We start from the raw sequence: 23,675 nt of genomic DNA on the forward strand, positions 1-23,675 counted from the left end.
GATGTATGTTTATTCTACGCTGCATGAAAGATCAGACAGAGACGCTGGACAAACCTTCAATGTTATGTTTTGCTAGTACTTTATTTGCTGATTAATTGTGATTTTTGACAAGCAGCATGTTTCTCTTTCTATTTCTCAGTGCGAGCTGTCAGATTTGAATTTCATTCATTCATTTTCTTTTCAGCTTAGTGTCTTTATTAATCTTGGGTCGCCACAGTGGAATCAACCACCAACTTATCCAGCATTTGTTTTACGCAGCGAATGCCCTTCCAGCCGCAACCCATCACTGGGAAACATCCGTACACATTCATTCACACAAACACTCATACACTACCGTCAATTTTAGCATACCCACTTCACCTGTACGTGAATGCGAACATGGGGAGAACATGCAAACTCCACACAGAACGTGCTACCCACTGCGCCACCGCATCGCCCCAGATTTTAATTTGAGCAGTTTATGATGTTTTAATCACACCGGTGAGATCGATCACTTCAGAGACATCGCTGGAATCATATGCGTGAAAGGGTATTTTCATTTTTTGGTCAACTATTCCTTTAAAGATGAAAACATGACTTTGAGACAGGGCAGATGCATAGGAGAAAACTGATGGAGATGGAAAAGGACTGACCTTCATGATCAAGAAGAGGATAAGAATGACAAAGATGCTGACGTCAGGATGAAACCACACAGCAGAGCGTCCGAGTCCAGGCGGGAAGGGGGATCCCCATATTTTAGTCCAGGTGAAGTTATCAAACAGAGAGTTGATGCACTCCCTGGGCATCAGCTGCAGGATATAACAAAAAAGCCAAAAATCAAAATAAGTATTTCAACAATCCAGACAACTTTCAACATTATACCATGACTAAAAAACATAAACAATAGTGTAGTGGTTCTCAATCTTTGTGACTTTAGGGCCAACCGTTCATCACAATGTTTGTTTTTAAATTTTTGTGAACATACCTAGTTTCTGTACATTAAAAATATAGTTCACACCAAATTTTGTCGTGAATTACTCTCAGATTTCCTGGATTTGGTTTCCTGGGCAGTATTCTGTTTTCTCTTTCCGCTACTTCAGGGAAACTGAACTTCAACACATAAGAGTAAACAAAGCAGAATTTAGCCCAATCCCAATTTTACCCCTTAGCCCTTCCCCTTCCCCCTACCCCTCGTTTTGCACATGCACGCCAAGGGGTAGGGGTGTCCCAATTCGTTTAGCTTGAAGGCGTAGGGCTAAACGAAAGGGGTGAATACCACTTCGAACGAAGATTTTTCAGGACCACACTCGAAACCAAGGGGTAAGACAATTACCCAGAATACTCCAGCCACAACAGCAGTATTGCTGAACCCGGAGGTAAGGAGATCCACAAATTAGTATTTTTGTCATTATTACAAATTTTTACGACAAACAAACATATGTTGTAATATATTCATAACCGTGTTCATGTTTTCTCGTCATGCTTAAAAAAAAAAAAAAAAAAAACCCCCGCTAAATTTCGCGACCTATAATCTCTAATAGTAACTCCTGTACAGCAGCCCCACAACGTTCTGACACTTGACGACACTGGAATACCCTGTCAGTTATGTCTAGTGGCTGAGAATGATCTTTTTACAGTGTCTGCTGTAATGTTAATGTTTTTTGTGTGTCTACATAGATGTGGAAATTCCACTGTGTAAATGCACAGTATTACGATCTTATTGCCATATTATATCGTCATGATAACATGATATATGCCCTCAGTGATTACCTGAAGATAAATACCAAAAAATAATGCAACTCTAATAACTACAGCAGTTGCGATCATCTGATCTCACATGAAGAAAAAGATTGTGATGACATATGATGACGCGTGCAGGTGCTGTAGTGCTGTCCCAATTCTTAGGGGTAAATTTTGAAGCCCTTCCCCTTAATCCTCGGTTGTAAGGGGAAGGGGTAGGGGTACAAAATAGAATTGGGATTGGGCCTTAGTACCATTATCGCAGTAATTGTCAACCACCACGGAGGGATTCACTCATGCAAATATCTCTGATAATCTAATAATCCATATCGTTTGCAAATATTTGTGAAATGTAGCAAAATTACAGTCGCAGTCGATAGTCCAATGCCGACTACACATTCATTCTACACACTGAATCAGGCCAACGAGCTCTCATGAGAGCTGACATGTGGATCACACCAAAAAAACTAGCCAGATCGAAGAAACCCAATGGCCAACCATCAGCTTCGTCCAGGCCTTAAGTAAAACTGGTATTACTGACAACTCACATCAGAAAATTTATAAAGGGTTCTTTCTTTTAAAAGACAATATTGTGCACCTTTAGACTTCTAGATTTTGAGGCTCCTTACATTTAAAGATAATATCTAATAAAGGCTCTGATGATCTTTTTTATTGTTCTTACTTTCATGCTAGTTTTTCTCCACTTGAGAAACGTTTCAAAGCTTCATGAGGCCTTTTTAGTAGGCATTAGATGTTAATACTAATTCTAATATAGTTATCTTTTTTACCATAAATTTTTACCATAAATTAAAACTCTATTATGAATTAACAAATACTCCTAATCTGACCTCTCCAGCCATGAACTGCCCAAAGCCTGGCGGGAATGTCAGCGTTGTAACCACCAAGGTCACAACAGCAGGGAAAACCAGCCGGCTAGGAGAGAAATGAGATTTAGCATTTAGTATTTTGCTTGTACACTCATTTTAAAGATTGTATTACAGTAGGAAAAAACCCTTAACATTTTTTTAAAGGGGTGGTCCACTACGAAATCATATTTTAAACACTAGTTGATATGTAATGTAGCAGTGTGAACATAAACAACATCTCTGAATGTAATACGGTCAAAGCTCAATGCAATGGGAGACATTAGCTTTTACAGAGTTAGCTTAGCAAAGCCTATAGCGAACTAAGTTTGGGGACTACAAAAAATACATTCAGGTTAATGAAGTCATACACCTCGCGCAGCGTATGGGTGTGGCCAGAGGCACTGTAATATTACAGCAGAGAAAGCTAAAATGCCGTCCAAACGCTGCTTTTCCACAGAGCTTGTTCTGCTTCTGTATTAGGTCTTCCAAAAGGCGATGACACAAAGAGAGAAGAGCTTACGGTGTAATTTTAATTATGTTCCAGAGAATTATAAAAAAAAAAAATATATATATATATATATATAGCAAGCATTTGACAAAGGACAGCTTCCAGAATCTCTCCCAGTTCAGTGCTGGATTTGGATAACTCCTCAAAGAAGGAGCAGCTCCAATCCAAATAGAAGAAACTGTGGGTTGTGAGCCACAACCTGTAAGTATTTTTATTTGTTAAAATTGATCTATTACATGCATAGTTTCCAGCGTTAACTATATGTTGTAGCAAGCATGTAAACAAGGATGTAAACAACGAAAAATGCTGTTTGGCACCGCTAACAATTTAGCTACAAATTCATATTTATCATTTATTATTTACTCCTGTAAACATCCACAATCTTCACCTATGCAGGCACTTTCCCTGCATTCTACATCTCAATAACAAACTCCCAAATGATTTGGGAAAGTTACATATGCTTATTCCAAATATATGTGAAAGACACTTTTCAGATTTTATTTTAGAGAGCAGGCATGAGGTTTAGCTCAAGAAATCCTGTCAGGCAAAAAAAGCGGTGTCCTTTTCATTTTCTGTCTGATTCAGGCTCAAACTGATACAGCTAACAGCTACTCTAAGGCTACGTTCACACTGTGAGGCTTAGTGCTCAAATCTGATTTTTACTCAGATCTGATTTTTTTTGTATGGCTGTTTGCAAGATCTTTTTCCTAAACTAACCCACATGCGCAAAAGTACAGATACGGACAGCATAAAATGTCTAATTATGCACACAATGTGTATACTGTATGAAGTAAGCACGTTGTCAGATCATGCTTATGATTATTACTCTTTTCACAGACAACCATGGTGTATTTCATGAACTATAAAGGGTTGTTCTGCTACTACTAATGTGTATTTCGGCATTTGAGACCTAAAATAAGTCTCTTGTGATTGAAAACACTGATCATTTGTGATTTATGTCAAGCGCGGCGCATGGCGCTCTGACCACTGGTGTAGTGAACTCATCAAGGGTTAATGAGCAGCCGGAGACTGAACTGTGAAGGCAGAGCTGGTTTATCTCTGTTTGCGGAGTTATTTAATTTTACTGCGTTATAAACAGCAGGACACGTGCAGAAGGGAGGTTTGGGTGCTCGAGTACCTGCCTTTTTTTCTCTCGGAGAGAAAGTTCCCCGTCCTTTGCACACGGATCCCCTATCCTCAACACCCACGATGCTCTTCAGCTTCGCGATCAACCCGTGCCTCAATCGTTAAACAGATTAGTTAACAAGCACCAGTTTTGCCTTCAAAAGCTTTTTCAACATGAACAACCAACTTTCTGTGGTACAGTAACAAACCTGTGTGCTATTCTACTCTGCTGCTGAGGAGTAGATGATGTTTGCAGCACAGAATGATGACGCATGTCGCTCGAACATTATGTAAAAGTCGCTCGAAGTCACATGAAATCCGACATAACCGTTCACACTACGGTCGCATTGCAAAACACCAGATCTGTGTCTGATTTAAGACTACATATAAAAGTGGCACAGATCTAACCTGAAAAGATCAGATTCCATGCGGTTAGGGCTGTTCACACTGTCATCACCTGAGTCACATGAGTGGGGGGGTAATCAGATTCGGGCCACATTTGCCTTCAGTGTGAATGTAGCCTAATTGACAGTATTTACACAGCAGAGGCACAGTGTGTGCTATTAGAAGCATGACACTTTTCCTAGTGACGTAGAGCCGATCCGAGAAGCACAGCACATTATGTGCTCAATCAGAGCCTTTTGAGGGCGGGCCTTTCGGAGGAACTTGAAAATATGACAGTGGTTTTCATGTTAGCTGAGTAGCAGTATATAATCCAAGTAAGATATATGAAAAAATAACGTGATTTTTTACAAATGAGGCATGAGCACAAATTACTTTGCATCTTATTAACACAATTAATCTTAAAAATACACTCTGGACCACCCCTTTAAGGTTCATATAATCTGTTTTCATTCGCTGCTTAAGGATTCTTACTGTTTAGTAAGGAATCGTGTGAGAATGTTTGATCTTCTCATGAACAGGACAACTTGACGATTCAGGTAAACAAAGAAAGCGCCCAGAAATCCACAAGAAATCCTGTCGGGGAAAAAAGACAAAGACAAAAAAGCATAAACAAGAAAACATTCATCTATAGTTCACCAAAAGTGTTTTTTCATTGTAGCATTTTCTTTTCAATTTAATAATAAAAACACAATACTAAATTAGTAATTTCACCAAAATGAGTCAGTTAAACAAAGTGGCAAAAATAAATCACTGATAACTGAAAATAAACTGAAAAATAAAAACACTGATATCTGCTCACTTTAATCACTGACAGTAATAATGCATAATTTTAAAGTGCTCAGGTGTGCGAGTGTGTCAAGTGTTACAGTATGGCACACAAACACACACACAGCTTCAGGATTGTGCCCTCACCACGAACGGCATGCTCTCGCCCCGCGCTCTCACCCAATAATGGCGAACGCTGGGAGCTCCTGCAGGTCGAACGGAAAATCCATGCGGAAGTTGGTGCGGAAGAGAGCAGTGATGGTGACTGAAACAACAGAAATGAGACATCTGATCATTTCAGTGCTGCCGAGACCCAAAGTCTGCTTCATTCTGGGATATTGTTTAGTACCTCACCTGCATCCTTATTGAACACAGACAGCACTCTGAAAATAAAAGCGCTGAATGTTGCAGCAAAGTAGCCTCTCCAGTAGTTTCTCACAGCAAAGTAGGTTGACGTAACTTCAATGCTGAACAAAACACCTGGATAAGCATTATAAACATTTACAGTCATTTACAGCAGACATTTTCAAACTTCCAACATAAAAATATTAAGAGGTCCTATAATATTTTTATTAAATATAAAAAAAAAAACATACAAAGGTTTAGGGTTATATTTATGCCCAGACAGAATCTGTTGTTGTTGTAGTTGTTGTTGTTGTTGTTTTTTTTTTGGCTATCTCTATGCAGAAAGAAAAATTAGAGATAAATACTGAAACTTTTATTTTTGTTTTACAATGCAAAATCAAGCAATTAAAACCATTTGTTTGGTAAACAAAGCTACAGTAGCCCTCTCATATAATACAGCCACTATAAGACAGAAAATATTACTTCAATATGTACACAAATCACACATACCGGTATTGTAATACAAATAATACATAGATCATTGTGGATGCAGATTCCGTATGGGTCGATTATATACAGCATTAACAAGAACAAACACTAAAGGTGCTTTAATAAGATGGATGACTACATTTTTGGGTTTTAATTGAGATGCTGGACTCATGTTTACTGGAAAAACATGTTTTCTTTTTGTTATTTTGCTAGATGACTGCAGTAGCACAGAACACTCAACATTTTCAAGTTAAGAAAACATGCAAATAGAAAAAAAATACTGACAAATTGAGAAACATCATCAATTTGACAACACACAAGCATAAAAATTTCCACAACACAAGCAAATTCAGAAACGTACTGCAAATATCAGAAATCTGTCGGGGTCCCCAAAAAGTGATGAACCGGTTGCTTCCTGCTCAGTCAACAGTGTTGTCGGAGATCAGAGAGGTGTGTTTTTTGTTTAATTTAACAACCCAATTATTATGATCTAAAAAGTTGCACAATTAACACTAAATTACCACGGACTCTAAACAAGAAAGCAGTGTTGATCACTTTCTGTTCTCTCTATTTGAATAGATATTTGTGCTATTTCTTAACTTGCAGTGGATTTGAGCTCTCTCTGCAACTTTACACCTGACACCTAATTAGCTTTACTTATATAACTGTTAATTAGCACAGTGGTCCCCAACCACCGTGGATCAATTGGTACCGGGTCACACAAGAAATCATTAATTATTTCTGTTTTATTTGTTATCTGAGTCTGAAAGATCTTTTATTTTGAAAAATGACAGTATTCTCTCTGTTACATCTTGGTCACTTGAGCGCCCAAATTTAACCCAAAAGCAGCAAAATGAGTAAGAAACAGACGTCTTTGGAAAGTTTCTTTGCTAAGTGAAAAAGGCCCAGTGAAGGACCCACGAACTGCAAAGGAATAGATCCGCAACCCATTTGTCAACAAATCAGGTGAATCGATCATGACAGTGCAAGAAGATCAACTGCTAGAGATAGCAAATAACGGCGGCCATTTTAATGGCCGTTTGCATATTACACCTTTTCTAGAGTTCGCACAAGTTTGTTTTTTCCAATGGAGGTGAGCGATTTGCGCGCACAAGCGGGGTAATGCGCTTGCACCTTCCAGACGCACCCAGTTGAATGAATCCCACGAGTGCACTACAAGTCACATGACAAGAATTGACTGATCAGCTTCAGCTTGTATGGAATATACACATTACGGTAGACTAATTACCTCAGACAAGCACAGAACACCCAAACACTGCAGTGCTTTTGAATTTTCTCCATAAATAAAACTTGTATCAGAGTTGCAGCAATGTTTTGTCAGCTTGTCACACTCTGAGAAAACGGTTGATGGTCACCTAGCAAACTATAACCTACAAAACACGACTACACCCCCCCCCGGTCCATGGTAAATTTGTCAAGCGTTGACCAGTCCGTGCTGATAAAAATTTATTAGCATTAGCACAAATATCTAATAAGTAGACCCACACAGAATCTGCCCTTAAATAAACCCTGCAAAAAAACACTGATGACAGACTTTGGTTAAGAAATTAGAATGACCAAAACAACATTTCAGATGTTTTACAATGTGGTCTGTCTGCTGATTAGTCTGTTAATGCCTTCCCATTGCACCCATTTTTGTTATCACATGATCAAGTTTGTCCTACTCAGGATATGCACATTTTCAAAATGTATGCTCATTTAGGCGTTCTGTTTTCATGGAATATTACAAAATGCACAAACAAATAGGTGGGATGTGGACAAAAGAGAGAGTCACGTGTTTCCAGCAATTTGTTGAATCAATGCCATTGAGTTGATAGGCCTAAGCCAGTTTGTCCCAGAGCAAGCAAGATGTACCTAATAAAAGTGGTTGGTGACTGAATTTCAGAAAAGAAGCTGAAACTGCAAGCAAAATTACTTCACCAATTACAAAAATGCACTTCACCTCCTAAAGGGGTTCCAAAACAGCATCCGACCCCCACAGCACAGCCCACAGTGAGGATGTCTGTATAACAATATGGGCTCTACTGACACAGATACAGACAAAGAAAAAAATAGAAAGAAAGAAGCGGACACAGTTGAGGGTACAGGTATAGAAAGATGGAAAATAATACACGGTAATATAAATGCCCAGGATGATTTATCAGCACTGTCCTCAAAGATAATGCGTAACAGAAAGCACCCTGTCCCGTCCCTGGATGATATACGAGCATTCCTCTGTTTTATGAATGGAGATGCCAAATGTGCGGTGCAGAATCTCCATGCACTTCTGCTTACCTGATAGACTCCAGAGAAGAACGACATAAACTTGCTGAGCACAGCGGCACAGATGCTGGCTATGTGAACAAATGGACCCTAATGCATAAAAATAGCAGAATTTAAAGGTTAGATGGAGCTGAGTTGACCCAATTGGCACTCTTGCCCACCAAATTTTAATTTTGTATAATATGAAATGGCAAACCACAGTGTATGTTACGCGAGACTGACAAGATCGAATACGTCTCACCTCTTTGCCAACCGGCATACCACTGCCCAGGCCAGCAGTGAGTCCCACCACCTTCGCAATAAATGCTTTGAGAGTCAAATACTCCTTCAGCACAACACCTCTGAGTATGGTTTTCATCTCCGGAATACCAGAGCCTAGGGGGAAATATCAGTCAGGAAAGAGAAAGGAAATTACAAAACAATCAATGTGCTCGGGGGAATAAAAAAGAAGGAATGAATCATGAAAAATCAATGTGAAACGTCTGTCATCAGAGTTAAAAATGATAATGGATTTATGTCACATTTTTTGATGACTCCAAGCTAGATATTTATTAAACTGAACTTTTTTTTTTATACAGAACTTATTTAAAAGTAAACTTTTTTCCTGCTTGTTTCCTGCAGTTTGATTTTGAATAGGTTTATGTGTATATTAGAAGTTGCCTATGTGCATTTCTATAGGGGTGCTCAACCCTGCTCCTAAAGATATACCTTCCTGCTACGTTCAGTCTAAAGCTGCCGTCACAATAGAGTTTGATAATGTGAAATTCTGTCGTGCGGCGCTGCCAAAAGAGGCGGGATTAAACAAGATGATTAGACATTAAAAAAAGCGAGCGATTGCTCCATGTTTTAATTTCTGTTCATAAGTGTCAGAGAGGTCATGTTTTGATCTTCGATTGGTCTCACGCAGTCAAGTAATGCAGTTTCGCAGGTCAGAGTTCACCAAGCTTGAACTTTGCACCGCAGCAACCTGCGAAACATGACACATGACCTCGCGTGCGTATGAATGGAAGTCTGTGGGGAGAAAAGTCCAGTGTGACCGCAGCTTAACCCTGATCAAACACACCTGAACCAATTAATCAGGCCTGAACAGCACTGGATAATTACAGGCATGTGTGTTTGATTTGGGTTGCAAACTGAAATCTGCAGATCTCCAGGGCCCAGTTTTTTTTTTTTTTATGTAATCTGGATTAAATTGGTCCAGATTTGGAAATCCCACGTTTTACTATCCAGGATTAACTGATCCATCTTACGTTTATGACACGTTTATGACACGTTTAGGACATGTTTATTACGTTTGTTTTTAAAAATAAAAAAAACATTGAGTTTGATCACTGAGATTGAAATAACAAATTTAAGGATTACCAAATCCTGTTTACCAGAGCCTTAAGTGAAGTTTATTTATAGACTAATTTCGAGAGGATCACATGTTTATGTTTGCTTGCAGCTAGTCCAGCATTATTCAATTTATGATTCACCAATCAGACGATTTCTAAGCCAATATAAATACCCTAAGTTAATATTAGTTTAGAAGAATCTCTTCGGGTTCCCCGATTTCCTCCCACCGTCCAAAAATATGCAATTTAAGTTAATTTATTAATCCAAATCGGCACCATAGACATGCTCCTAGTAAGTAGTTATCTCTTAAGAGCAATCACTAGCTGTTCATTAGCTACTACAGCAGGGGAGTTCTCGAGATCTACCTGAGCTCAATCTCCCCTCTTGCCTTGCAAATGGCTTATTTCATGTAAACAAGATTACATCTGGTCATTTCAAGCAAAGATAATACTGAAAGTATGCACCGAATGCTGATATTTTCTTACCTATATAACCTATAGGTTATAGACACTTGGGAAAATAGTCAAAAATATATATCAGTTTAATATATATAAATTTAAATATAAGTTTATATGTAAATAAAACTTATGCAATCTGCAACCCAAAATAAAAGTACAAAAACTGCCACAAAGAGAACATTTATCGGTAACCTTTTATTTTGACGGCCCATTTGAGTATTAGTAGACTGTCTGCTTAATATCTGCTGATACTGCTCCTTCAACAGACATTTAACTGACTATGAGAAACTTTGCAAGTACATGTCAACACTAACCCTAACTCTAACCCCAACCCTAACCACAACCTAACAGCCTACTTATAACCTAATGAGAATTAGTTGGCATGTAAATGCAATGTAACTTATATTCAACAAATGGACCATCAAAATAACGTGTGACCCATTTATCAATATCAACTTTTTAGATACAAAATCTATTTTAATGTACCGATCCAGCCTTATTATAATTTGTCTATGACAATAGACTAAATGCACAATAATCAACAGTTTTTTTTAAAGAAATAATAATTTATGCAGTCATTCACATGTTTAGACAGCTAATATTCCGGTGATTTGATGCTTTGCAAAAGTTTTAGACACCTTCACCAATATTGAAATGCTTTTTTGATGCAGAATTAATTTAAACAGCCAATTATCACACCGATTAATCCTCTCTGAATGTAAAACTAAATAAACTGATAAATGTTCTTGACACATAAAAGTGTAAAGCCTGCAGCCCACAACAAATGTGGAAAGTTATGGTGTATTATATTTAACAAATCGTTTACTACGAATTTTATGTAATTTTGCTCACATGGACAACTGAATGTTAATCAGATGATGTTATTATGCTGCTGTGCCATCAGGCAATCGTTGCATTGCTGATCATGATTATCGAGGATCAATAGAGCTGTCCTTCACAGCAGGCACAGTGATCTCAGATTAGTTTATCCTGTCATTTTAATCTGATTCTCGAACTTGTTTGAAGAATCCAAATAGCCAGAGATCAGTTGTCAAGATTAAAAGATCCAGGATCTGCCAAATCATCTTAGATCGTTTAAGTGAGGTACGAAGAACAGACCCCTGACGGGATCAGGATAATCCTGTTCTTTTGGATCAAACAGATCCCAATCTGACTTCAAAGTTTTGAATAACCCAAAAGGCAGGTTTGATCCAAATCAAATGTAAAATTGAATTACATGGTCTAATCTTAATTAAAAATCCCTTTGTTACTTTTGAAAAACCCATTTCCAAGAATTAATCCAATCAGCAATGCAAAATTCCACTGTATTACTTATGAAAAACTGAGCCCAGTAGCAGGGTTGGTCACCCCTGATCCTTTGGCAATAAATTGTACTATTATTAAATGTGCTACTCTTATGTTTACTAATGTTATTTTTTATCTGTATTAATACTAAGAATGTTATTTAATGTTTAAATTGTTATTACAGTTTTAGTTGTAGCTATTTTTAAACATCAACTTCAAATAAAGTGATATAATGTTTTCTTAACTACACTGTAAAAAATGTTCGGTTCCACACAATTCCTTTATGTTGTCCCAACACAAATCATTTAAGTTACCCTAATTGTTTTTACAAATTTCAGTGGATTCATCGTAAAACAATTAAGAATTGTGTTTTAACTCATTTTAAATAAGTAGTTTGAAAAAAACAGCACCGAAAATACATTTTTTTGAGTGTACTAGTTGATTTTCGTTTTCACTTAAGTTTGGTTAATGTTTATTGTATTTCTATTAACATTTTTTAAAACCAAAAGTATAGTTATTATATTAATAATTGTAAATCAGTGGTAATCATAAACACTGTTTAATCAGCAGGTGGCGATATTGAGTAGTAAGCCGTATGCAGCAGTTATCGTTGTTGAAGCTGCAAATAATTTATATTCGTAGGATATTAACAAATATAAGAAAACAGCTACTTAAATTTGTCAAATCAAAGCAGAGGGAAAGGTCAGACTACACACCAATTGCCTGAGGAGCGACCAGGTGGCAGAAAAGGGAGGCAAAAAGGATGAGCACCATGGGATAGAAGACCCAGACCAGGTACTGCAGTGGGATGTTTCCCTTCAACTCACCATAAAACCATTTATAGGCTGAGGGATACAGGGAAGGATAGATTTGATGAAACATGTGAAGGAGAGAAAAGTGAAGACAAACAAAAATGAAATGTAAAGAAAACCAAGGTAAACAAAATTGAGGAAAACACTAAAAAGCGGCAAAATAATGTGTAGAACATTTGGCAAAATAGAAAAGGGGTTTTCAAAAGCAACGACCACCAAAACATGATTGTATAATATATTAAATAAAATAGCATTTAATATAAAAACATAATATGTAAAAGTATTACATAACTGTGTTTGATTAAAATTAAAATTGATATTACAAAATTATACTGTAATATTTTACACAGCTATTTGACAAGCAGTCTTTTTTGTAAGGCACACAACACAAAAATACAAAAGAAAAAAAAAAAACTGTCAGGTAATCAACAGGACAGGTGTATCGAAGATCAAAACACTCATGGAGACTAACAAATAGGCCTGTCACGATATTCATTTTTTGTTGTACGATATATATTGCACCAAAATATGTTGTGATAAACAATATTATTGTGATTTTAAGGCCATTTAATGCCACTCATTAGAATAACAATATAATAGCATTATAATTCAAGTACGATCTTTAAAAGCACACATAATATTTTATTCTTAGGAATATTTAATCATAATCATACAACAATTGAATAATTAGGAATCAGAATGTGAAAACGCATATCCTAAATAAATAATAATAAATGTTTAGAGGCTGCGATATCTGCTACCAGATCTATTTTCAGTTGTTAGACACTCACATGAAAATATACTATAATAATTTATAGTAAATACTATAGTGTTTTTTAACCATATTGACGCCTCCAATAGAGATGTTGCAGTCAGCTAAAATGTTGCTAGAATCGTTTTTTTTATATATGGGCGGTGTATAGTGCATCATCAAAAATGATTGGGGTCATGTCCACGTGTTGTGCGATAAGTCGATATATTGATTATTGTGACAGGCCTACTAACAAAAGAGTGGGAAAACTGAGGAAGCTAAAGCCAGTTGTGTCAATATTGAGCTAAAACTCATCCATTATGTGCCAATTCGTACCAGTCAGCACTGTTACGGTTTAATTTTCCGCTATGGTGCTGATAACAGACATCTCTGGAATGGAATACAAATGCTATAGTTGTTGCCTCAGTACATAGCCATATGGACAATGATTAGATATTTCTGTTTTGGGGACATTTTATTTCTGATATCTCCTTAATAAATAAATATATGAATAGTACACTTCTGTTTAGCCAGCTATGGAGAAACAGGCTAGGTTACAGAGTGGCAACAACATACATGCACATGCACTCTACCAGGCCAGCATGTTTGTCTAACCATGCATGCCTAGAATTCCATAATAAAAATGAATTCATGCATGTAATCATGCAATGACGCTTCCATACCAGGCTCATCTGGAAACACAAGTGAAACTGTTCTCGACTGTTTACAGGACCATCGTCACAATAGGGGAAAAGTGGTTTAGGTCGAACTAATGGACTAAACCCAAGACTGAACATTCATGGCATTCATGGCATGTTGAAAGGTGCATCATCGTACCATAGAGAGGGTGTAAACTGAAGGGTTGGAAGAGGACAAGTAAACAAAGGGGAAGATGATTGGGGCAGATATGACAGGAGCAGATAGGGAGGGATGAAGAATGCACCCCATAGCAGAGTCAATGGAGAAACCAGGGTGGCCCACAACCCCAAGGGGTAAGACTGATGGAGATGAAGAGGATGCAAGTGGAACTCAAGCTAAAGACAGATAGTAAATAAACCAGGGTGACACCACAGGTCAGCAGTCAAGTCAAGACATATTTACTTCTATAATGCTTTACAGCAATAAAAAAGGCAATCATGTACAAATTCTCATTAATATGAAAAATGTTTAGTAGGTAGTTCCACAAAAATGAGGTTTCTCAGTTTGAGACAGATCAACAGTAGGGCAGATTTACCAACCTTATTTGATCAAATCAAAGCCGACAGTGGCAAGGAACCCAAACTCCATCATTGGTAGAAAATGGGAAAAAAAGGTCTTAGGTGAAGCCAGGCTCAGTTGGGGACCACTTCTCCTCTGGCCTAGGGAATGAAAAGGCAGGTTCAACCAGTTGTAGGGTCTTGGCTTATGAGTGGACTTGATGAGCATCTGTCTTGTTTGGGATCTGGAATTTTGCAACTTAAGACAAAGAACCAAAAGGGAAACAGCCAGAGTAGTGAAATACTAGTATGAAGGCAAGTCAACAACTGACTAAAGTGTGGCCAGAGGATTGAGGGAGCCCAGTCAGTGAAACCAGTGGAATGACAGTCCACAGTGGAGATGAGGAAGCATGGAGCTGATGGGTCAGAGACCTAAGGTTGAGTTAAGGGCTCTGTGGTTTAAAATGGAGACAGGAGACCTTAATGCTAAGCTGGAGCGGGGGCCTAAAAGACCCGAGGTGGATGGGCACATAAGACTGAAGCAGAACGAGAATTAGTAGAGGGAGTAACAAAGATCAGAAAGGGAGGTGGGAGAGGGAGGATATATGACTTTAAGTTTGATAAGTTGAGATGCAGGAGATTCAGTGCTGCGGAGGACCAATGGGAAATCATGGAAGAACAAGAAGAGAATTTTATTTGAAATCCTCAAATAACTGTGTTGAGATCATCAAACTATGATGGTTGATGTTGCCTTTTCATGAAACAGGTTAGGCACGCCATTGAGCTTGGGTTCAAGAATAATTATTGGCAAAGTATTAACTGCAGGGTGTGGTAGGTGACCAGCTGGCCTTTGGTTCTGAAGTAGAGCCGAGCTCCAGCCTAAACCAAGTCCTGGCCTGTTGTGTTCAAGCCCTAATCTGAAACAGCCTGACAACATCTGCAATTTTTCAGCCCGGACCTGACTCTTGACCAACATCAATATCACTTTAAGTTACCAATATCAATTACATCAATATCACTACTAGATTATGTGTGTTTCCAACACAAATTTGTGCAAAATCTTTATTGACTTTGTTAAGCAACTAAAACCTGTCTTCTCGTGATAAGTGAGACTTTTGTTAAATAATGCAAAACTCACAGTGAGAGATTAGGTTTCCTCATATCACAGTCAACGCCCTACTGTTAAACAAAATATGGTATTTAAGAACAAGCCATTGACCATTAACTTTCACAGTATTTGTTTTTCCTACTATAGAAGTCACTGGTTACATGTTTTCATATTTTTTCAAAATACATTTGATATTTCAAACAAAATAAAAAAATTCATAAAGGATTAAAAAAAATTGACCCTTCGCTGAGCCCCGCCCTCCTTAGTTACTGTTGTTACTCTTGTCACGCTTTCGTGTATATACACACATATATACATACTGTACATATACACACATATATATATATATATATATATATATATATATATATATATATATATACATATATATATATATATATACATATATATATACACACACACACATATATACACACACACACATATAAACATATGCATATATATATATATATATATATATATATATATATATATATTTATTTATTTATATTTATTTATATAATATCTTTTTCTTATTATTAAACTGCATCATTTTGATTCTTATATTATTATTATTTTAAGTTCACAGGTGGTTGCATAAGCATTTCACAGCATATACGCTTGTTAAGTGTGACGTCACACAAATTGGCTCCCGAGTCCAAGCGCTCTATCAAACTGTATGGGGAAACTCATGAAATGGTAATAATAAATGTTTACTAAAGCTTTGGTTCGCATTGCCGGCAATAAGTCAGACTTGTTTCCAGTGCATGTTAGACTCCGGCAGGGCTGCCCTTTGTCACCAATTCTGTAATTTCTATGGACAGAATTTCAAAGCGCAGCCTTGGGCTGGAGGGAGTCCGGTTTGGGCACCACAGGATTTCATCTCTGTTATTCGCAGATGATGTTGCTCTGTTGGCTTCATCAAACATGGACCTTCAGCATGCACTGGGGCTGTTTGCCGCCGAGTGTAATGCGGCTGGGATGAGAATCAGTACCTCCAAGTCTGAGGCCATGGTGATCAACCGGAAAAAGGTGGTTTGCCATCTCCAGGTCGGAAGAAAGTCCTTACCCCAGGTGGAGGAGTACAAGTATCTTGGGGTTTTGGTCACGAGTGAGGGAAGATAGGGTGAGGAGCTTTGTCACCCAGGAGAAGCTCGGAGTAGAGCCGCTGCTCCTCTATATTGAGAGAAGTCAGCAAAGGTGGTTCGGGCATCTGTTTCGGATGCCTTTTGGACTCGGGGAAGACCCAGGACAAGCTGGAGAGACTATGTCTCTCTGCTGGCCAGGGAACGCCTCGGGATCTCTTGGAGAAGCTAAAGGAAGTGTCTGGAGAGAGGAAAGTCTGGGGTTCTCTCTTAAGACTGCTGCCCCCCCTGACCCGGCCCCGGAAAGGCGGATGAAAACGAATGAATGAATGAATAGTTCTTGTCTTGTTTCTAGTCCAAATATCTATAAATTCTACAATCAAGAAGCATTTTCTACACAAATAACAAATATATTCTTGTTTTCAGGAATATTATGTCAATTTTGCAGCACTCACCTCACAGCTAGAAGGTCGCTGGTTCGAGCCTCGGCTGGGTCAGTTGGCATTTCTGTGAGTTTGCATGTTCTTCACATATTCGCGTGGGTTTCCTCCGGGTACTCCGATTTCCCCCACATGCGCTATAGGTGAATTAGGTAAGCTAAATTGTTTGTAGTTTATGTGTGTGAATGAGTTGTATGAATGTTTGCCAGTGATGGGTTGCAGCTGGAAAGGCATCCGCTGTGTAATACATATGCTGAATAAGTTGACAGTTAATTTCGCTGTAGCGACCCCTGATTAATAAAGGGACTAAGCCGAAAAGAAATATATTGAATGAATACATTTCTGAAAAAACAAAATAACAATATGTTCTGTGTGTCTAGACACTGCTTCTTGATTTAAAAAGTTTTAGATATCTGGACTAGAAAAAAGAAGAAGAAAAGCATTATTGCAGTGTAGTTTGGAGTAGGACTGGTGAAAAACAATAAAAGTTCAACCACAATGCACCAGAACCCACACCACATCAGATCTAACAAAATGCTCAGTGTGGTCATTTAGGCTTCATTACTACTGCCACAAGATACATTTTTTTAAAAGGTGAATTTTTCTAGGTGTGTTTGAACCCTAAACATACAACAGATTTAGTTATACAAAGTACACTGAACTGAACTTAACTGAACTTAAAAACTACAAACTGAACAACACTGTTCCAATTTACTATGACCTTTTGTGTGAAGCTGCTTTGACACAAGCTGCATTGTAGAAGTGCTACACATATAAAGGTAAATTGAATTGAATTGAATACACATTTAAAAACTTTGAAAACCCCTGAAATATTTTGCCAAAAAGAGAATAAAAATTAAATTGGACCTACAATAGACACTTAGTAAACACAACATATAAGAAAAGCCAGTAGTAGCTGTGGAATTCTGGGTAATGCAGTACCTTGCAGACTCTTGGCACTAGCATAATCCATGCTCCAGCTAACTAATGCCATGGTAATACCCAACAACACCAGAAAGATCCAGTCTTCTCCCAATTTCGTGACAAGGAACTTCTGTACTCGAGCCACACAGTCTGGGAAAACATTACAATCCCAATCAGACTCTAAACTTCTCACACATTATTGGCATCTGCTTTTCAAGGCTCATTATTATTGACCTCTGCACTTGGAGTAAGAGCGGCGTTTCTTGAAGGACGACGAGTGGCCCTGCTCCTCCTCCGGTCTATCCTGAATGCTCCCTATCTCCAGATCCAGATGGGGTCGGCTATGGTGGCGACTTCGGCTCCGGCTGTGACTTCGCCCCTGGTGAGCGTGATGGTAGTGCCCATGGTGGTGGTGGTGATGCCCATGTTTTTTCCGCTGTCTCTCCATCAGAAGGCGAGTAGCCTCTCTCCGCTGAGACCCACCAGGGTGCTCCCTGTACTCTCCATATAGCTGAGAACAGAGGAAAACATCAAAAAAATACAATTACTGACACGTTTATAAAAAGACATTACCCCATACTGGGATATAACCCCTGAATTAACATAAAGTAAAACTATAGCAGGATTTAATAATAATAAAAAATAGATAGATATACAGGGAGACAGACAGACTGACAGACAGATAAATACACTAGATAGATAGATCTAATGTATCTTAGATAGATAGATAGATAGATAGATAGATAGATAGATAGATAGATAGATAGATAGATAGATAGATAGATAGATAGATAGATAGATAGATAGATAGATAGATAGATAGATAGATCTAATGTATCTTAGATGGATGGATGGATGGATGGATGGATGGATGGATGGATGGATGGATGGATGGATGGATGGATGGATGGATGGATGGATGGACAGACAAAGAAAGACATACAGACAGATAAATACATTGGATGGATGGATGGATGGATGGATGGATGGATGGATGGATGGATGGATGGATGGTGGATGGATGGATGAATGGATGAAATGAACAGACAGGCAGATAGATAGACAGATAAATACATTGGATGGATGGATGGATGGATGGATGTTTCGATAGACAGAAAGACAGACATACAAACAGATAAATACATTGGATGCATGGATGGATGGATGAATGGATGAATAGATGAATGATGGACGGACAGACAGACAGATAGACAGATAAATACACTGGATAGATGGATGGATGGTTAGATAGACAGAAAGACAGACATACAGACAAACAAATGCATTGGATAGATGGATGGATGGATGAATGGATGGATGAACAGACAGACAGACAGACAGACAGACAGACAGACAGACAGACAGACAGACAGACAGACAGACAGACAGACAGACAGACAGATAAATACACTGGATGGATGGAGGAATGAATAGATGGAGGGATTGATAGATATATTAGACAGACAGACAGACAGACAGACAGATAAATACATTGGATAGATGGATAGATGGATGGTTAGATAGACAAAGACAGACATACAGACAAATAAATACATTGGATGGATGGATGAACAGACAGACAGATAAATACACTGGATGGATGGAGGAATGAATAGATGGAGGGATTGATAGATATATTAGACAGACAGACAGACAGACAGACAGACAGACAGACAGACAGACAGACATACTGTACAGACAGATAAATACATTGGATAGATGGATGAATGGTTAGATAGACAGAAAGACAGACATACAGATAGATAAATACATTGGATGGATGGATAGATGGATTGGTAGCTCATCCAATCAGCCAAATTGTGTCGACGTCAGACTAGCTCAACCACAACTTAAGAAATCAGACATTATGTCCGATTTCATGGCAATTAATGGCAAAATCTTAGAAGAGATCGTGCAAATTATGAAAACATCAACCTGCAGTCTTGACACGCTCCCCACATCATTCTTTAAAACGGTGTTGACCTGCTTAGAAATGGATCTTCTAAAAGTGGTAAATGCTTCACTTCTCTCTGGGATTTTTCCTAACTCACTTAAAACTGCAGTTGTTAAACCCCTCTTGAAGAAGAGCAACCTAGATAACACCATATTGAGCAATTACAGGCCCATCTCAAATCTCCCTTTCATCGGCAAAATCATTGAAAAAGTTGTTTTTAACCAGGTTAACAAGTTCTTAAACTTCAAGGGGTGTTTGGACAATTTTCAATCTGGTTTCAGACCACATCACAGTACAGAGAGCGCCCTTATAAAGATAATCAATGACATCCGCCTAAATACAGATTCAGGCAAACTAACAGTGCTGGTACTGCTCGATCTCAGTGCTGCATTTGACACTGTCGATCACAGCATACTTCTGGATAGGCTGGAAAACTGGGTTGGGCTGTCTGGGACGGTCCTCAAATGGTTCAGGTCTTACCTTGAAGGGAGAGGATACTATGTCAGTATAGGTGACCATAGGTCAGGGTGGACACCCATGACATGTGGAGTCCCACAAGGCTCGATTCTGGCACCACTCCTGTTCAACCTTTATATGCTCCCTCTGAGCCAAATAATGAGAAAGAACCAAATCTCCTACCACAGCTATGCTGATGACACTCAGATCTACCTAGCCTTACTGCCTAATGACTACAGCCCCATTGACACCCTCTGCCAATGTATTGATGAAATTAACAATTGGATGTGCCAAAACTTTCTTCAGTTAAACAAAGAGAAAACTGAAGTCATTGCGTTTGGGAACAGAGATGAGGTTCTCAAGGTGAATGCGTACCTTGGCTCTAAGGGTCAAACAACAAAAAATAAGGTCAAGAATCTTGGTGTGACTCTGGAGTCAGATCTGAGTTTCAATAGTCATATCAAAGCAGTTAGTAAATCAGCATACTATCATCTCAAAAACATTGCAAGAATTAGATGCTTTGTTTCCAGTGAAGACTTAGAGAAACTTGTTCATGCTTTTATCAGCAGCAGGGTGGATTACTGTAATGGCCTCCTCACTGGCCTTCCCAAAAAGACAGTCAGACAGTTGCAGCTCATCCAGAACGCTGCGGCCAGAATTCTGACCAGAACCAGGAAATCAGAGCACATCACACCTGTCCTCAGGTCTTTACACTGGCTCCCAGTCACATTCAGAATAGATTTTAAAGTATTATTACTGGTCTATAAATCACTAAATGGCCTAGGACCTCAATACATTACAGATATGCTCACTGAATACAAACCTAACAGATCACTCAGATCTTTAGGATCAAATAGATTAGAAATCCCAAGAGTTCAGTCAAAGCAGGGTGAATCGGCTTTCAGCTACTACGCCCCTCGCTGCTGGAATCAGCTTCCAGAAATGATCAGATGTGCTCCAACATTAGGCACATTCAAATCAAGACTGAAAACACATCTGTTTAGCTGTGCCTTTACTGAATGAGCACTGTGCTACGTCCGACAGATCGAACTACTATGTTTTTCTCTTCTTTTTAACTCTTTTATAACACATTTTATCAGCTTTTATTTTATTTTATTTTTATTCTTACCATTTTTATGTTTGTTTTTATTTCTCTTATAATTGTTTCTTTTATTCCTGTTTATGTAAAGCACTTTGAATTGCCACTGTGTATGAAATGTGCTATATAAATAAACTTGCCTTGCCTTGCCTTGCCTTGGTAAATGTACAGACAGACAGACAGACAGACAGACAGACAGACAAACAAATAAATACATTAGATGGATGGTTGAACGGACGGACGGACAGACAGACAGACAAATACATTGGATGGATGAATAGATGGATGGATAGATGGATGGATGGATGGATAGATGAATGGATGGATGGACCGACAGACATACAGACAAATAAATACATTGGATGGATGGATGGATGGATGGATGGATGGACGGACTGACAGACAGACAAATACACTGGATGGATGGATGAATGGATGGATGGATAGAGGGATGGATAGATACATTAGATAGACAGACAGACAGACAGACAGGCAGACAGATACAGTAAATACATTGGATGGATGGATGGATGGATGGATGGATGGATGGATGGTTGGATGGATGGATAGATGTAAAATTATCATATCATCCACACAAGCAGCTACAACCTAAAAAAATGCACTTTATTATTATTTGTTTAACAATATTTTATTTTAACATCTTAATTTTAGATTTCAGTAACATTCAAGAAGCTATTACTTAAGAGAAGTATTAATCACTGTTAAACTTCTTAATATTTTATTAACATGTAATTCTAATATTGAGTGTAATATTCTTCACCAGTTTGGTCATATAGTTGTCATAGAAACTTCTCTGGAAAAAAAAGTTGCTGCCCTCATTTTCAAAAACAACATGACGCATCGAGAGGTGACAGAGGAGAGTGAATCCAAAAATAGAGAAAAATCTTCTCAACATGCTTTGAGTAAGTTCACTGGCGGAAGAGCAGTAGTCTACATTTAGATTTATAGCCATCTGGATAAGTCCCAGACATCTGGAAAATACATTCCCAGTGTCTTCCTTCACAGCACTTTCTCTAATGCCCACACACATATACACACTGACCTGAAACAAATTGATTTTCTCACTTAAATCTACAGAATTACACCACTGACCAATTTATTCCGCAAATCACTTCAATTGTTCTAAAAGAAAACTATACAACAATATAAGAAAAATATCAAATCATAGGGAGAGTATGGATCTGATGCATATTGCATTTACAAGCTTTTGAAGGGGACCTATTATACCCCTTTTTACAAGATGTAAAATAACTCTCTGATACACCTAGTGTGGGTGTGTGTGTATATGTGTGTAAAGTTTCAGTTCAAAATACCTCACAAATAATGTTGATAACTCTTCGAATCTGCTCCTTTTAGGCTTTGATCCTCATTGTGCTGTTTTGGTGACTGTCACTTTAAATTCAAATGAGATACAAATGCCTATGTGTCAGCAGATTCAAAAACAAGACTAACTTCCTATGCTAATGAGGGAGAGATCTTCACCAAGGGGTGGGGCTTTTCCCCCTCTGATCTCCCTCAAAGGGAGAATGTCAATTTAAGCGTTTCTGCAGATTGTTTTTATAAAGTGTGATTGTAAAAAATAAAATTAATACATTTTTACCATTAGAAGCTGGTTATATTCACAGACTGTTGCCAAACAACCCCCTTATAAAAGTGTTTAACACCCTTATAAAAGTGATTTTGCATAATAGATCCCCTTTAAATGGCGACCACCAAAAAACTTTTTTACAAATCCACAAAAAAAAAAACATATCAGAGAATGATCAATGAATGTGACACATGCTATACACTTTAAGCATTTTAAGGAACACTATTGTTCAAAATAATAGCAGTACAACGTGACTAACCAAAATAAGTCAGGTTTTTAGTATATTTTTGATTGATACATGGCAAACAAGTTACCAGTAGGTGCAGTAGAGTATCAGAAAAGAAACAAGACCCAGCATTGCTGATTTGCAAGCTCTTAAAGCTGTGCAATTGGACAATTAGTTATATATAGTTATATATATACATACAATGTGGCATTCAATCAGTGAGGTCATCAATTTTGTGAAAAAAAACCAGGTGTGAATCAGGTGGCCCCCATTTTAGGATGAAGCTGAACATGCATTTGAAAGCCCGAGGAAATGGGTCGTTTAGGACATTGTTCAGAAGAACACTGTACTTTGATTAAAAAGTTGATTGGAGCCAAACCATAGACTGTAAAATATATGGACGGAGTATCCG

The 23,675-nt window shown here is 38.1% G+C and overlaps 1 protein-coding gene across 1 annotated transcript in view; it reads right to left on the minus strand.

Annotated features, from left to right (window-relative positions):
- clcn1a (chloride channel, voltage-sensitive 1a) overlaps positions 1-23,675 on the minus strand; it is a 63,259-nt gene that overhangs the window by 21,490 nt on the left and 18,094 nt on the right. Inside the window, exons 2-12 of the mRNA XM_056479537.1 lie at positions 18,154-18,430; positions 17,938-18,069; positions 12,320-12,448; positions 8,747-8,880; positions 8,518-8,595; positions 8,186-8,264; positions 5,743-5,868; positions 5,569-5,653; positions 5,095-5,196; positions 2,568-2,652; positions 633-788 (exon numbers count right to left, since the gene is read on the minus strand). Of these exons, the coding sequence (XP_056335512.1) occupies positions 633-788; positions 2,568-2,652; positions 5,095-5,196; positions 5,569-5,653; positions 5,743-5,868; positions 8,186-8,264; positions 8,518-8,595; positions 8,747-8,880; positions 12,320-12,448; positions 17,938-18,069; positions 18,154-18,430 (1,383 nt within the window). The remainder of the gene's footprint in view (positions 1-632; positions 789-2,567; positions 2,653-5,094; positions 5,197-5,568; positions 5,654-5,742; positions 5,869-8,185; positions 8,265-8,517; positions 8,596-8,746; positions 8,881-12,319; positions 12,449-17,937; positions 18,070-18,153; positions 18,431-23,675) is intronic.

Source organism: Danio aesculapii, chromosome 19 (genome assembly GCF_903798145.1).
Source record: "Danio aesculapii chromosome 19, fDanAes4.1, whole genome shotgun sequence".
Lineage (NCBI taxonomy): Eukaryota > Metazoa > Chordata > Actinopteri > Cypriniformes > Danionidae > Danio > Danio aesculapii.